The 16,330-nt window shown below is 43.5% G+C and overlaps 1 protein-coding gene across 1 annotated transcript in view; it reads right to left on the bottom strand.

Moving 5' to 3' along the window:
• Positions 1 to 309: 309 nt before the first annotated feature.
• kirrel3l (kirre like nephrin family adhesion molecule 3, like) overlaps positions 310 to 16,330 on the bottom strand; it is a 19,075-nt gene continuing 3,054 nt past the window's right edge. Inside the window, exons 2-15 of the mRNA XM_030785306.1 lie at positions 11,182 to 11,334; positions 10,424 to 10,573; positions 8,519 to 8,676; positions 7,124 to 7,274; positions 6,818 to 6,923; positions 6,436 to 6,584; positions 5,966 to 6,093; positions 4,829 to 4,955; positions 4,555 to 4,655; positions 2,975 to 3,173; positions 1,816 to 1,923; positions 1,484 to 1,590; positions 1,234 to 1,323; positions 310 to 807 (exon numbers count right to left, since the gene is read on the bottom strand). Coding sequence (XP_030641166.1) covers positions 310 to 807; positions 1,234 to 1,323; positions 1,484 to 1,590; positions 1,816 to 1,923; positions 2,975 to 3,173; positions 4,555 to 4,655; positions 4,829 to 4,955; positions 5,966 to 6,093; positions 6,436 to 6,584; positions 6,818 to 6,923; positions 7,124 to 7,274; positions 8,519 to 8,676; positions 10,424 to 10,573; positions 11,182 to 11,334 — 2,225 coding nt within the window. The remainder of the gene's footprint in view (positions 808 to 1,233; positions 1,324 to 1,483; positions 1,591 to 1,815; positions 1,924 to 2,974; positions 3,174 to 4,554; positions 4,656 to 4,828; positions 4,956 to 5,965; positions 6,094 to 6,435; positions 6,585 to 6,817; positions 6,924 to 7,123; positions 7,275 to 8,518; positions 8,677 to 10,423; positions 10,574 to 11,181; positions 11,335 to 16,330) is intronic.

Here is a 16,330-nt window from a genome sequence, read left to right as displayed (position 1 = left end):
GAAGGAAAACATGTCAAATCCACTTTCCGCGAATGTGGAATGAACTGACAGCCTTCGCAAGTGATGTGTCGATACTGAGAAATCGCTAGAATCAACAAAGTCTCACATTCAATTAAGAGACCGCAATAAATTAACGATGACATCGCATCTCAAAAAAACCCTTCAACCCAAAATCCTTCGACGCACCCTCGGTCGATTCAAGAGGTCAAAACCGACACCTTTTTCAATCCAAATTCCAAGTAGTCAAATCCAACACCTGTTAAGTCCAGTAAACCAAACCCCACGTGCAGCGAGTTTCTTGAAAGCCAATCACACGTGAGTTTGCATGCGCTGCTGTGAAGGCCTCCCGTAGTCCGACTGCTGCGACGACACTTGGGACGACGCGTAGGAGAAACACGAGGAGCTGGACAACTTGCTGGCCTGGTCCGAATGCTCGTAGGCGTCCACTTTCTCGAACGAGGCCGGCTTGACGTAGCTGGTGAAGGCACGGCCGTAGGTAGCAGGTAAGTAGGCGGAGTCTCCGTAGAGGGGTTCGGTTGGGTAGATGTTGGGGCTCTGCTGCTGCGGTTGTTGCTGCTGCGGTTGCTGCTGCTGTTCGTAGGTGGTGTGGGAACCGGTGGTGGTGGCGTAACGGTGCACAAAGTCGTAGATTCGCGGCTGGACGGGGTGCTGGACGTACAGCGGACTCTGCGAAGGAAGCTGCGAAGGAGTGTAGACTGCACGGGTGTTTGGCACATACTCGGAGAAGCCGCTACGAATGTGCCGGTCGTCATGGCTACGCACGTTGTAGTAGCCATTGGTAGGGTCCTAGAAACACAAACAAAATGTAAATGAATACAGAAGGGCACCGAGTGAGATTTCTCTCCATTCACAGTATGATTTTTACATGCCTCCTTAAACCTGGGGTAAAATAACAATAAAATTCCTGTTTTTGTAGTAATTTTCAGTTTACCCGATCTATTTCGTGGCTCAGATGAACTAACGTCTACTGCACTATTATTACTTTCTGAATATTTACCATACCAACTGTCAGTCAAAGCCAAGTAAAAGGTCTATCCTGTTTAAATATCATTGTGCACTTTTATTGCCCATTGACACAAGGGCAGGTGCCAGGAATCAATAAAACAGCCTGACTAATACTCATGCTCAAGGTTCACGACTGTTGAATTATCCACTTGACTTCTGGCCTTGTTAGTTTCTAATAAAACTGTGAATGCTTGTAAATGTCAATACTTTGATGTCAGTTCTCTCGTCATCTTCCTCCTCCAGCAGATCACTGTGCTCCGTGCGAGATGTCCCTGGAGACTCGCTGCTATTGGGAGCCTTTGGAGAAAAAAGCACAGTTATAAGTCATATGCAAACAACACACAAATTTACCCCCCCCCTCTGTAATATAAAAATGAATGTATTAATTTTGAGTCAAACCAAGTAGTTGTATATTTGAGACTGCAGTGCTGATGGTGATCACGGGATTCTGACTTACCATCGGCTCTTTCACATCCTCCTCGTCATTGTCACAGTTTGCCTTGTGGTCGCTGTGCACGATTTGCACGCGGATGTCACTCTTGGAAAGTCGTGTACCCTTTTTACCTACGAGAGAGAAAAAAAAAAAAAAACACATGCCACAGATGAAGATTAATGGGTTTACCTTTTCAATAAAAGGTTAAAAGGTCAACAGAAAGCCGGACAAGTAGGTTTGAATTAATATTTAATTAATGTCTGGTTGGAGAACGTTTGGCAGATACTGTATCATGTTCAGAAGGAGCTGCTGATCGTGACCTCTGACTGCTGCGGATCTTTGACCTTTGACCTCACCTTTGTCAGTGTGACGGCAGCAGATGGAGACTAAGGTGATGATGCAAATGATTAAGATGCATCCTCCACCCACGGATGCACCGACGATGATTAGCATGGGCATACCCGCTGAGAGAGAGACAGAGAGAGAGAGAGAGAGAGAGAGAGAGAGAGAGAGAGAGAGACAGAGACAGGGAGAGACAGAGAGAGAGAAGCAGGAAAAGAAAGAGAATATTGATAGATCAGCATACTGCCAGGCACATAAAGAGAAACACAGCGTTTGATTGGCTGTGACATTCATGGGTGTAGTGTATGACTGCAAAGGGGCTGGACAGGAAACCCATGATCAAAGTATCTCGGGGGAAATCATTAAATTAATAGAGCAGCTAATTTAAGTAGTCATAAATTCTCAACCACAGTGTACGTGTGTGTGTTTGTGTGTGTATGTGTGTGAGTGTGTGTGTGAGTGTGTGTGTGTGAGCACAGAATTTCAAGTAAATACAGCCAAATTTCAACCTGGTTAATTCAGACTGAAATTCACTTCCACTTGTTTAAAAAAAGAAAAAAAAATCAATGTAATCAACATCAGTATCACCAATGTGAACAGGAAATTAGATACAAATTCCATTACATATCTGTGTCTTCCCTCTAACAAGACACACGGCTTTGGCTGCCATGTAGGTTACTGCTGGCATTTTGTGTGTGTCTACAACAGCATAGTGCCAGCAGTAGCTTTGGCTTACCTGAGCAGATCTAAGCCTTGGCATCCATACACAGGAAAAAAATTAATCCAAATAAAGAGGTTCGCAGTCAGAAACATGTATCATTTTTTGATTTGATCGATCTGGGCTTTAAAACTCTCTCCGTGTGAGTTTTAGGCATTAAGTGCGCCATCTCTAAATTAAGTGATATTGATTGGCTGATACAAAATTAAGATTAGCGCACAGTTTTTTTTTCCTCTTTTCCTTCGGTCTAGCTTTTTCTTTTTATTGCTGACACACGACAAGTTGTAATGTAACTTCCTCTTCGCGAAGGCTTTGAGACAGCAGCTATTCAACAGCAATCCTCTTTGTTTTTAAAACCAAAGCATCGATAAAAGTAATTTAGGTGATTCACACAAGCAGAACTACTGAATGCCTTTTTTTTTTTTTTTTTTTTTTTTAAGACAGCAATCCCTCACCTTGCTCCTGAAGAGTGATCAACGTGGTCCCGGTTCCGAAGCGGTTCCAGGCGGTGCAGTTGTAACGTAGCTGAAAGTCCTGAGGGAGGGTCTCGGACAAAACGAGCATCGACAGGACCCCGTGCTCGCCGCTGACCGTCTTCACTGAGAAACGGCCTGAGGACCCTGCCGTTAGGCTTTCGTTTCCAAAGGTCCACACCTAAAAACCAGACGGGGATAAGGAGTCAGCAACTGTAAATCTGCTTTCATTTATTTATTCATTTTTTTAAACTGGATTAACTGATTCATCCCAAGCAGTTTGTCCTGTATGGGGGCAGATGGACCAGAACACAAAGTGCGAACCACAAAAAGAGACATCCAAAAGGAAAGCGTTTGTATGAGATGGATGAGGGCGGTAACTAAAACGGCCTTTTTGCAATAATACCAAACATCTATCGTAGTTAAAGAAAATACTAGAGCTTGTCCAAGAGTACAGCGGCCCACTCACACACAATAGGAACTGTACTTGCAGCGCCAGAGATGAGTTTTGTCTAAAAAGTTGTCTACAGTTCCTGACAGTAATACAATAGAGTGGGAAAAGAGGGTTGGCGGAAAATGCGTTCGTGTCCACATGTCAGCTTTTGTTGAAGATGAATCTTTTTTTCGATTCAAATGCTGTCCCTACGCTCTTCTGCCTTGTTTTGTCAAACAGCGAATCTAGTTTACAGGCACTCTGATAAATGCACATAAAGAGGCTTCACCTCCAGCACGTCATTTGCTGATAGCGAAACAAGAGGAGTCTCTATTTTTTCTTTTTTCCTCCCACCTACAATCCTAACAAAGCCTTTGATGTGTTCTCAGGAGGTGAAGGGGTAAAAGCTTTCCATACCACTAAGGACTTTAGTCTTTCACTAACTGTAGTGGAAGTGCTTTTTTTTCCTCTCTCTCTCTCTTCAAATTTTCCATTGCCTTTCTCTCTTCTCAGCATCGTTCCATCACAGACCCTAATTATCCACTTGGTGGGTCTTCTCTTATTGTAAAGTTATGAAGCTGGTGCTATCTAAACAGGAAGGAACACAAACCCTCATCTTCCATGACTGATCTTACAGAGGCTTGGCTCTCAGGGGCAAGAGGGCATTGAGAGTGACCTCTAAGGTCAAACTGCTTGCTGAAAAATCCGTAATAGGACTGGCTGTCTCTCTCTCGCACACATTTTGATTCTGCAGCCAAACACACCATACACACGTATATGCCAAAAAAAAAACAACAACCCCCCCCCCCCCCCAAACAAAACAAAACAAAACAAAAAAACAGAGTGAGAAACAGCTTAGAATCTCAGCAGGAAGACTGTTGGAGTGAAAGTGGAAACATACAACACACAAACACACAAAAAAAGAGAAATGGTTTGGGGAAAACGGCTCACTACAAATTTGACAAGCACCACACACACACACACACACACACAGATATGTACACATACACACACACACACACACACATACACACACACACACACACACACACACAGATCCATGTCCTCACAGGATGAAGCAAAGAGAGAAAGAGAAAAGAGAAACAGCTTGAAGAAACTGTTAACTTACTATCTTGTCAGGAGGTGGACTGCTGCCAACCCGACACTCCACTTTACCCTTAGAATGCTTCATGGCCTGCTGCGTAGCTTCTGCCGTCACGATAGGGGGTCCTGAGGTGGTGTGTGTGTGTGTGTTTGTGTGTGCGTGAGAGAGAGAGACAGAGAGAGAATATAAAGAGATTTGATAATTATAATAGTACTGTATACATAGAAAACCCAGGAGTGCAATACTACTACTACTACTACTAATAATACAAGTGTATTTAGACGATAATATTACTAACCGTTGACGGTGAGTGTAACGTCCCTCTCCGCAACGCCAATCCTCGGAACGATGGCCTTGCAGGTGTACGTCCCAGCATCCTCTTGTGTGACGGCTTTCAGCTGAAGTGTGTTACCGTTACTGAGTACCTGCAGTGTTTGAAATGCACAACGTCAGTGTGGTTGCGGCTTTATTTCCATTTCTGAACGAGCACAGCCAGCTCATGGTGTTGCGTTATGATAAATTCATAAAATGTCATTATATTCTAAGAGGCATCTTTCTCTACATGCTCTATTGAGCCAAGATTACAGTTGACTGGTAATAAGACATAAGGAGCTTATAAACTCTTGTAATAATTGTCTTGCATTAAATAAGAACATCTTCAAGGATTGCAAATACCAGTTTTTATGTGAGATGACAGAATAGCATTTTGTTTGTCTATAAGTCCATCATTAACACTGATACTGACAGAGCCATGAACACCTGATTCCCACAGTACATAAAAACGTACGTTTATTATGGGAATCTGTAATTTGATTAACCACAAATATAATATTTCCGATTACGTCAAAACGTTTGGTTAGGGACACTCCCAAGCAAATAATAAATATGGGTTTTAGTCCAATGAAAGTGCTATGGCTTGAGGGACAGACACGCTGTGACTCCGCCCCCAGCGGCAGTCTAATTAAAGATGGCGTTGGCACATCCTCAGTCAATCACTTGGCCAAACCGAATTACCTCAGACCGCAGGCAAAATACGTTCGGATGCTCTTTAGCCTGACCGATCTTCCCCCCCGGGTGACAGCGTCTAACTGGGGTTAATTCGTTTAAGCTCTCTGCTGCAGGTAACACTGACAGGGATCTAAACCCGAACGAGACAATTTCAGATCTGGCTTTCGGTGAAAGTTCCCCAGCCTTCTTAAACTGAATAATTAAGGTAAAGCTCTTCCATAAAGCTAATTACTGAGGCAATGTTGTTTCTGCTCTTTTTTTTCCCTCTGTCGTATCTTCTACGCTAGAATCAATCACTCCAGCTGACACCAGTCTGCAAGCATGAATTTTGTCTGGTGAGCCACAAACAGTATAAGAATTTCAAACATAGTGTTTGAGTATTAAATGAAAATGTGTAAGAGGAGAGAAAAGTAAAAAAGTCTCTTACCACATTAGAACCCTGTTTGGTCCAGGCTAGAGTTAGGGGAGGGTTGCCTGTCCAGGAGCAGGTGAAAGCAGCATCCATCCCAATGTCCACTGTCAACGGCCTAGGTTCTGACAACAGTCTGGGCCCGACTGCAACATACAAAATGACAGAAATAACTAAGTCTGATATCATTTCTGTCATTCTCTCTCTTCCTCTTTCTCTCTCTCTCTCACACACAGACACACACACACACACACATAAATATGAATCTAACAAAAATTTGCATCATTACAATTGATCTGAATCAAACACAATGTTTTTTTTTGATACTATGCCATTTACTGTGTTTGAAATACTTGACTACAACACAAAAAGAAAAAAATCCCACTTGGTCTTAAAATAGAATAACCATCAAACACAGATTACACAGAGAAACATCTGGGTGATAGACACAGATCAGAGGCTCCTGGTAAAACTGGTGCCACCCTTACATTGGACGTCCACCAGCGTGCTGACGTTGGTACTGCCCACAGAGTTGGAGACCTCGCAGGACACAGGGTCAGTGAAGTATGAGTGGTCCACCGTCACCTCCAGCCTATCCCCATTGGCTTCTGGGATGGGAACCCCGCCTTTGGACCACCTGATTGGAGCAGGAACACATGGTTAACGTGACATCAGCATCGCTTGACGCTTTTTGGTCACTTTTGGTTTTAGAATTTGAACAAAGCAAAACATCAAATGTTTCTTTTTTAACATCTTCAGAGAGTGGTAAAAAAACTATTCCCAGTTGTTACTTAATCAAAGAACCTCAGCCAGGTCCAAGAGCCATATCCAGACAGAATGTTCTAGAAACAGACAGAGAGATAGTAGCACCTATAGCTTATGATCTCAGGATTAGCACTGGCCGCGCAGATGAACACGACCTTGGCCCCTTCCATCGCAGTCTGTGGCTGAACTGATAAAGTCACTGATGGTGGATCTGCAGAAAGAACATTCCGGATTACAAAAAAGAAACATTCACACAATGGTCAACACTGTCAAAAATACCTCAAGCTGCATCAACTTACTGCTTGTGATTAGAACAAAAATATGAACATGAAAGTGTAGAATTAAGTGCATTAATACTGTTGAAATAGCGGTAATGAAGAAAATAAGGCGTTAGATACTACGAGGGCTTACGTTGGACGTTGATTGTGACGGACGTTTGCCGTCCAGCTGGCGCGGCGGAGTTAAGCACTCTACACGTGTATGTTCGGCCAGAATCCTTATCTTCCGGAACCAAAGGCAACATGCTAACTGCCAACTCCCTCTTTCCATCCTCCATTAGAGTCTATGGGAACACACACACGCACACACAGAGCCTGGTTTATTCAGTGAACACTCTCTTGTAAAACTTCAGCTGCCCATTAGTATTAAGTCTAGCACTGGATTTCTCATAAAATCAGTGAGGGGATCAATATTAATGTTTTACATTGTATTTTTAGAGGTTGCCTGAGAAAAAACAATACAGCAATGCAGAAGGATGCTGTAATTGTCATCAGTGTTTTTTCATGTCTTTTTTTTTGTTTTCCGTCAGTTCTTATCCGTTTGCAGCATGTGGATAGAAGCAATGACGGGGGTCAGGAAGATGGAGGTGCAGGTGGAGGTGGAGGTGGAGGTGGTTTGGGTTTGGAGTTGTTTTTTTTTTTGAGTATGCCGATTTGGTTTGAGTGTTGCTGAGTTGAGTGGTGTCACTGTGGAGGAGAGGGAGGGCTCGGAGGGAGAGAGAGGGTATATGGGAGGAGAGGTTCTCCTTGGAGAGATGTTTGAGATTAATTGAGGAGGCAAGCAGCCTCACTCCCTTACCTAACAATTTGCTGAAAGCGTGTTTATACATCGTTTCACATTGCTTTTCTGGCATCACCTTTTCTCTCTCAATCTATCTCACCTCTGCCGTCTTTTATCAACCTGCCCTCCCTTGCTCCATCTCTCATTTTTCTCTTTCTCCATCCTTCTCCCTGTCTTCATCCGTCTTCCCGTCTTTCTCTCCATCTCACTGTTTTTCTGCCTTCCTTTCTCTCTCTCTCTCTTTTCCTCTTTGTTGTAAAGATCAATGTGTTTTTTTTTGTCTGGTTCTGGGCATTTTTCAGCAAACTGCTAATGACTTATGTGGTTCCCAGAGTCTTAAACAAGTGGATTAGCACAAATAGCATGAAGTCTTTAGTGATAAAAATAACTTGCAAATTGTGAAACATTTAGTTGGACAAGGTTACTTATGCTAGACATGATACTGTATATACATATACATATACATACACACACACACATACATGCCTATTAACAGCATTGCAAGCTGTGTGTGTGTGTGTGTATTTAAGCATATCAGGGCTTCCGCTAGTATTTGACGCCGGTCCGGTGTCTGGAAAGAATTCATATATATATATGTGTGTGTGTGTGTGTGTGTGTGTGTGTGTGTGTATGTATGTATGTATATGTACACATTTATATTGTGCTTTTGTGATATTGCTAGTAAAACACTCCTGCATGCACATAAAACCAAGTTAAGCTGCTAACAACACACACACACAGTTTTACCTTAGAGTAGACGGCAGTATGCTGCATTTCTCCGTCACGATACCAGGTGATTTCAGCGGCAGGTTTGGCTCCGGAGGCCCTGCAGGTCAGGTTGTGTGGTTTGTGGGCTTTCAGTCGTACCACTGGACCCCCCTCCACCACGGGGTCTCCTGGAGGCACTGTAAACAGAGAAACGCTCGCTCTAATATAAGAGAGCAAACTGCTACCCCTGCCTCATCACATTGTCATCAACAGCATCCTTTTCTACATGAGTAAGAAGGCAACCGCGGGCAGACATCAGCAGTAGAGCTGTTCGCTCTCTCTCCAGCTTTGGTGAGGAAACTACATCTGCAGTTGGAGCCTTTGTTAAATGTGTATCTAAATTACTCAAACGGTGGCCATCTGCTCGGTTAGTGTCATTAGTGTAATTTGTGATATTTGACCTCTGTGTGCTGTGTTGGTAGACTGACTGAGAACAGCAATACACACAGCCCCAAGAGGAAAGAAGCTTGAAAACATTTCACCATTCTATCCTTCTTTTTTCTTTTTTTTTTCCTTCTTTGGGCCATAGTAACAAAGCCATACGTAACACTACTCTCCCAGAATCACGCTCCATCTGAAATTGCTTATTTGTTTGGTCATCTGCACTGTTACGCACACAGCTCTAGAAAGCAGAGGGATGAAGGAATCTGACTCTTTCCACACACACACACACACACACACACACACACACACCAGTCTCTTGTCCCTGCTTGCTCCCCCCCTCCAGTCCTCTCTCTCCTCCTCAGCCAATTTGTTTGTGTGTATCAGAATTGTCAGAGGCCCTTCCACCACTGTAATGGAATCTGAGTGTAAGGTGATTTTAATTTCCACGTGGATTCCCTTGACTGCACTCCCGTCTTTGACTCCTTTAACTGTGGTAGATTGGTTTGGTCTCATCCGACTGCATTAATTTCCCCACATACAAAGCCGGTCCCTGCACAGCTGGGCACTCTCTTTTCGTCAGAGAACCGAGGTCTTCAAAGGCAAAAAAAAAATTATTGTCATGTGGAAATGGCACGTCTATTTCACTTCCTCTGCGCAATCTTCTTGTTTGAGTGTGCGATTGTGTGAACTTCCAGCGCGCTCACATTTTTTGTCTGATAGCAGTAAGTCGTTCCAATTTGAAATGTTCTTTATCTCTAATTATGGCTGAGTTTTAAATAGTCTTGATTTAGAGTTAGAAGTTTAACTGAAAGTAAAAAGTAAGTTTTGAAAAACAACTGATTTCTGTTGTGTTGTGCTGCATTGCCCGTGTTGAGTTGTGCTATGCTGTACTGTGGTGTGGTGTGATGTGGTGCACTGTTTGATGTTGTGTTGTTTTGTTGTGTGTTGTACTGTATACTGTATTGCGCTATGCTGTGCTATGCTCATTTGTCTTGTGTTGATTTGTGTTAATCTGTGTCATGTTGTCCTGTGCTACTTTGCGTTATACTGTGTGGTATTGTGTTGTTTTGTTCTCTGTGGTGTGGGGCTGAGCTGAGTCACTGTGTCACTTGGCATTGCGTTATGTTGTACTGTGTTGTATTGTGCTTTGCAGCATTGCACCGCATTGAATTGCATTGTGTTGTGTTCCATTGCATAAGCCAGTACTATAATATTCAATGAGTCTGAGCAGCACTAAAACAACAACCCGGTGTTCTGTAGCAGGTCATCAAATCTCAGAGATGTTGGTCCACATCAAATCTCTTGTAGTATTTTTCCTCCTCGTTCTGCCTCTTTGCTAAGTATTGACAAACACAAACATCACTCTGTGTGTAAATGGAACTGGCCAGCCTACTGCTCTGAAACAGTATTGCTTGAGTAAGGGTTCCTGGTGAATTACTGTATACCCCCCCCCCCAACCACACACACACACACACACACACACACCCCTCTCTTTCTTACCCAGCACAGTGAGTTTAGCCCGATGGGACCGCAGCGCCGCCTGCGTGGCCTGACACTCGTACACAGCGTCGTCTGCCAGCTCCGCCAACGTGATCACCAGGTTGTGTTCACCTAGCAGCGGATCACCCATCAGGGAATAGCGCGCCCAGCCTAATCCGAGACAAACACCAGAAACGCTCTTTAGGAAAAAAAAATAATAAAAGCTTATAAAGAAAGCACATCAACTGTGGCAGCACCAAGGGGGAACCACTTTTGAGAAAGAAGGAGTTTGATTCTGAAAAAGAAAAAGGCAGGATATAATGATATTGTAATATTTATTGTTTGTTTTAGTATGCACACTAAAACATCTATACACTATTTCTGTACCCAGCACCGACTGTCACTAACGACACTTTCCTGCCGTCGGTTAAGCTTTTAGCAGTAAGCCGGTGAGCTTTAAAAAATACAGCGGGGGTTAACTGAGTAGGTTGTAAGGTTAGGGTACTCTTAGAGAAGATGCTTTGTTGCTACAGTGTCTGAGGTCGCTACTTTCCGGGCTAAAATCACTCCTTTGGGAAATCACTTTAAATGTCAATGCACTGGCAGCAGGCAAATTGAATCTCTGTACCGTGCCTTCCCCTAAAGGTCTGGCGGTTAGACAAATGAATCGTTTGCATTATCAGCATAGTTTTTTTTTTTTATCTTCTTCTTCAGCCTTCTGTTTCTCCCCCGGAGTAATGCTTGGGAGAAGAAAACACGGTTGATGTACGAACTCTTACCCGGCAAATCTCTCTCGCCGCCCAGGGCCAGGCCGTCTTTTGTCCACTGCACCATGCCTCGATATCCCACAATCACACAGGGAAGAGTCACCGATTGGCCTGCGACCACTACCTGGTCCTGGGGTTGCTGGGAAAAGTAGGCCGCTTCAGTTGCTGTTGGAAATAGAGAAAATACAGATAAACGTCTTGTTTTGCAAATCTAAGCATTACAAGGACTATGGCAAGAGAGCACTTCATTTGAACCAATCCTCATAAAAATGACTTAAAGTTGAAGTGGCTCCGATTCCCGCATCAGCTCTGATAAATTATGTCAGCTGCAAAGTCAGCAGTCACTTGCTAATGCATACGATTTGTTGCAAACACCATAACACAGGCTATGAAGAATGGTTCGGTAATATGTTCGTAAAATTCGGCTTGCAAGAGCGTTATGTCAGGATAACTCAAGTCAACGTTTCTGAAATCGAGTTCTGGGGAGTCACTGCAGTGCACATTTTTTTTTTTTTTTTGCCCATAACCATCACACGATGTCCAAGACGCCAAAGACCCGGAAATCTGTTGATGAATTGAATCGGGTGTTTTAGCAAATAGAAAAATGTGCGATACGGGTCCAAAAGGACAGGAGTTAACACTGCGTGCAGTATGTCAAATTTGTTTAGGCATGAGCTGTATGACCGCTGATCTCGTTTTTGAGAGTTCCATTTAAAGACACGCTGCATTATTACTTTCCTGAATGAACTATTGCTGAACCGACACCTTCCCTGTCAAGAAGTTCAAATCACGCCTGGAAAAATGCACAAGAAGATGTTTTTAAAATCTCCATTCGCCCTTACGACCGGTAACAAAAACATCTCTCGCTACTGTCGGTATATAAAAGCCCCGAGAGTGTCTGGATTGAGGAGTGCCACGTGCATTACCAAAATGCTTCATTGCTTAGAAATCTCATCTTTTCATTAATGCTGTTGGGGTTCTTCATATTGCAGTATTGCCAGTGAAAGGGGAAAAGGGAAATGGATAGCACAATGCTCAGTGTTTTTCTGGCTAGACAAGTCGTGGGAGCACAAAGCGAAAGCCGCACATGACTTATTTACTCTTTCTCTCGCCCATATGGCGCTAGGCACTCACACATTACTGATGGGCTGCTCAGTTTGCAGCGTGGGGGAATCCGACTCCCATTTTTGGTGCGCTTTTGTGTGTGTGTGTGCGCGCGTGTAAAAATGGATATTGATCAATCTACATAGCGGAGAATGTCCGTAGGAGCCATCAGTTACGGGGTTCAACTGGGAGTCAACGTGAGCACCTGCTGGTGAGATGCTTCTGTCGCGGTCATAAGACCAGAGCTGAAGCTGACAGTGAAGAGTCTCTCTCTCTCTCTCTCTCCCCACTGTTTGTACACACACATACACATGGATACACAAACAGAAACATATTCATGCTCAGTCTGTCTCTTCCTGTCCTTTCCCTCTCTTTTTTCCCTCTGTTTACTGACTCTCTCCATCTCTTTTGCCTCTTTTTCTCTTTACTGTCTTTCTCTCAAACAGACAGACTCTCTCTCTCTCTCTCTCTCTCTCTCTCTCTCTCTCTCTCTCTCTCACACACACACACACACACACACACACACACACAAACACACAATCTCTCTCTCTTCCCCTCGCTCTTTCTTTTTGTCCCTCCGTCCCTCCCTCCGTCTCTCTTTCTCGCTCTCTCTCCCTCCCTCCATCATTTAAACAGACTATTGATACAGCTTTCTATATTTCCCCCATGCACCCGAACAGCAGCATGGCAAATCCTCCTCTTGCATGAGGAAAGATGGCAACCAGCCAGTGGTGCCTAATCCATCTGTCCATCCAGAGAGGATTTCACCCACAAGAGAATGAGAAAACAAGAGAAAGAAATGGGGAGAGAAACAACAGTTTGATGAAGCTGCATGAGACTAAGAGGGGAGGAAGAGAAGGAAGGGGCTGGGGGTGGGGGGTGCTAGTTGGCCCCTTTTTAAAGAAAAAAAAAGAAAGACCTTTCCTCCTTTTTCTTGCGTCATTTCTTTCTTTCTTTTTTTCTTCAGTTCCCCAGTTAGTTAAAAAGACAGCCAGAAGAGGATAAAGACATCTCTATGGAGATGACTCTAAGCCTTCCCTGAAATGACAGGGTGTTTAAACAGACAGCATGGGGGGGTTTGGGAAGGGGTGGGAATGGCGGGGGGGGGGGTTGCAGAACATTGAAAGAAGGGTAGCATACGGCCAACAGAGGCACGCTATTGTCCCCTTTGTCCCCCTGAACCACTTTTTAAACAGGCCTCCTTATTCCTCGTTGCCAATCAATCCTGCTAAATGCAAGTTTAATAGCATCTCAATAGCGCCCCGTCTCCTCCTCCCATTTTTCTTCCCCCCGTTGAAAAGGAACAGTGTTTGCTCCGCACTCAATTATCCAGCCCATTGAAGAGGTGTAGGCTTCCATTGACCAGACCCCCTACCCCCACTCTCTCTCTTTCTGTCTTTTCTCTTCCTCTCTCTCTCTCTCTTTCACTCTCCGTTTCACTGTGTGTCAGAAAACGGTTTGAGCTCGCTTTGGTTCGGACCTCTACCCCTCATCTCTTTTTCTCACATATGTTGGCTATCTGTTTCTCTGTTCTTTACGGTTAATGACGGGGGAGAGAGAGAGAGAGCGAAAGATGGAGTGAAGGCATTTACTCAGTGTTTAACACGGCTGGGGGAGGGGGGCGAGAGGGAGCATTGACTGGTGACTGTTCCTCACACTTTGAAGGATTTTTTTAAAAATATCTGTTCATGTCCAAGATGGCAGCGCAAGCAAGCATTTTAAGGCTCTTCAGCAAATTCTTAAAACACACAGCACATGTAAGTGCCTCTGTGAACATAGTCGATGAATTAAGATTTCTTGGAAACACTTTTCTTTCTAGATCTTACCTCACAATTGGTTCAGTGAATCTGTGTGTCATATTTTCAATACTTTCTGCACTCATGAAGGACTCTTCATCAGTAAACAAGACTGTGGCGTTGATGATATGCAAAGGGAAAATGTTAGCTTTCCAACAATCCACAGTCTTTTACAAATTAAGATGTCCTATTAATCCTACCAGAGTAGCAAGTGGTGAGACAGTTATGAATACTGCATTTTTTAGTCACTTGATCTAAAATCCAGATCTGTCATGTCATGAAGCATTTATGAACAGTGCTACATTTCTGCAGTAGCTGTTGTAATATACCGGAGTTTAATTCAAAGTCGCTTCACTTCACTTTGGATCCCAAACCTCTGGCACTAAAAGGAGTGTAAACTGGATGTACATAATGAGTGGTATGGAGTCTTATGTTGACTCCTTCAAATGAATTGTATGTGTTTGTGTGAACTCCACTGAGAGTTGGGCTTTGCCTCTAAAAAGTGTTGTTTTCTTCTTTATACTTGGGTAAAATTCATTATTCCCAACCTTCTTCTTTTTTTAATGCATTGCTAAAAGTCTTTCTTTCTTTCTCTCTTTCTTTTCAAAAGTTCTCTAATTGTGCTGTGTGTGGGGACATCTTATATATATTTTTTTAAATATTTTTTCTTTATACGTAAGGTACAGTATAAACAATGCTAGGACTGAGGTATCTTCATTCAATCTTCAGTCTTAATGTATTGGGCTGAGCTGTGTTTCATGTCAGTGGCTGTGGGTAAAGGCCTTTCACGCATTCAGACGGTTTCAATTTCACACGCTGTCTTTCTTCGTTCCACGCCTGTGTCTAGAAACACATATATTTACACACAAACCAGGTCCTGCAGTCTGAAATGAACACACCACACACACACTTTCCATATCAACATTCATATTTACTGCAGTCTGCAGAAAGGTCATTTCATGTGACCAAAACTGGCTTTTAAAGAAATCTTTTAGCGGAACGTCTGGGCCAATGTATAACATTTGTTTCTGATTCTGGCAATTCTGTCTGGCTGAATTAGCCGATTCTGTATTAATGTGTCAGCAAGTGAATGACATGAATCCATTTCTGACAAAACAGATGGATGAAAGTAAGGAAGAGTAGAGGGAATGGGTGAGCCATTGAAGGTCGGATGGTTTAAGAATTCGGCCGCATATTGGTTGACTGGTCTTTGTCATTGCCTTATGTCTAAGAGGAATGGACAGTCTCAAGTGGTGAAATTTCCTTGCTCTAATAACCATTTGCATATACCGCAAATAAGCAGATATAAGGAAGACCCCACACCCACCCCAACACCCCCCTCAAACACATACACAAAAGAGAGAAGAGCAAAGACACTCTTTTCAGAGTTGCTTGTGTATGAGAGTGTGGTGTGTATGTGTATGTGTGAGTGTGCGTGTGCGCACATTTGGCCTGATACACTTTAATCCGGATTTTTCAAAATGGAATATCATTTCACGGTGCTGAATGCAACCAAGCTGGCAGTGGCAGCGTGTGTGTGTGTGTTTGTGTGAGTGTAAGTGTGTGTGTGTGTGTGTGAGTGCGTAATGAAGGGTTACTAAGGCAGCCATAATGTGAGGACTGGGGGCTGGTTAGTGGAGGCTTGTTCGGTTGGTCTTCTGACACAGCCTCGTTGCTTGTCATTAACTGCGGCAGAGTGGTGGCATTACTGAAACTGAACACATTAAAGAGATTTTCATGAGATTTTTTTTTTAAGTCTCATTCTTTTTTTGCGTCTGCTCTTAGACAGCAGGCCTCATGCAGAGCAAACAGTCACACAGATGTTAACCATGATTCCACTTTGGCCATCCTCTGTGGGGACTGGAGAGAGGAGCCCTAATGGTATTAAAGGGAATCGGTGTGTCCATTTGCCTCTCCGCATGTGTGTGTGTGTGTGTGTGTGAGAGAAAGAGGGAGATGGGAAGAGTTGTGTGTGTGTGCGTGTGTGTATGAGAGAGAGAGAGAGAGAGAGAAAGAAAGAGTTGAGGGATTGTGTGTGTGTGTTTGTTTGTTTGTGTGTATAAGCGAGAGAAAGAGAGAGAGAGAGAGAGAGACAGATAGCTAGCCAATATTGACTTGTAATGCCCGACCACGGATGGATGAATCAAACTGAAGTTTAATACAGTTTTGTATATCATATGTCCTACAGGTCTGTTTACATAGGCGTATGTGAGTGTCAGCATAACCGATTTAATAACTGCTCTGTAATCATTGAAAATAGA

This window comes from Chanos chanos, chromosome 9 (genome assembly GCF_902362185.1).
Source record: "Chanos chanos chromosome 9, fChaCha1.1, whole genome shotgun sequence".
Lineage (NCBI taxonomy): Eukaryota > Metazoa > Chordata > Actinopteri > Gonorynchiformes > Chanidae > Chanos > Chanos chanos.
Note: the sequence above shows the minus strand (reverse complement) of the source record. Positions and strands in the feature narration are given on the sequence as shown.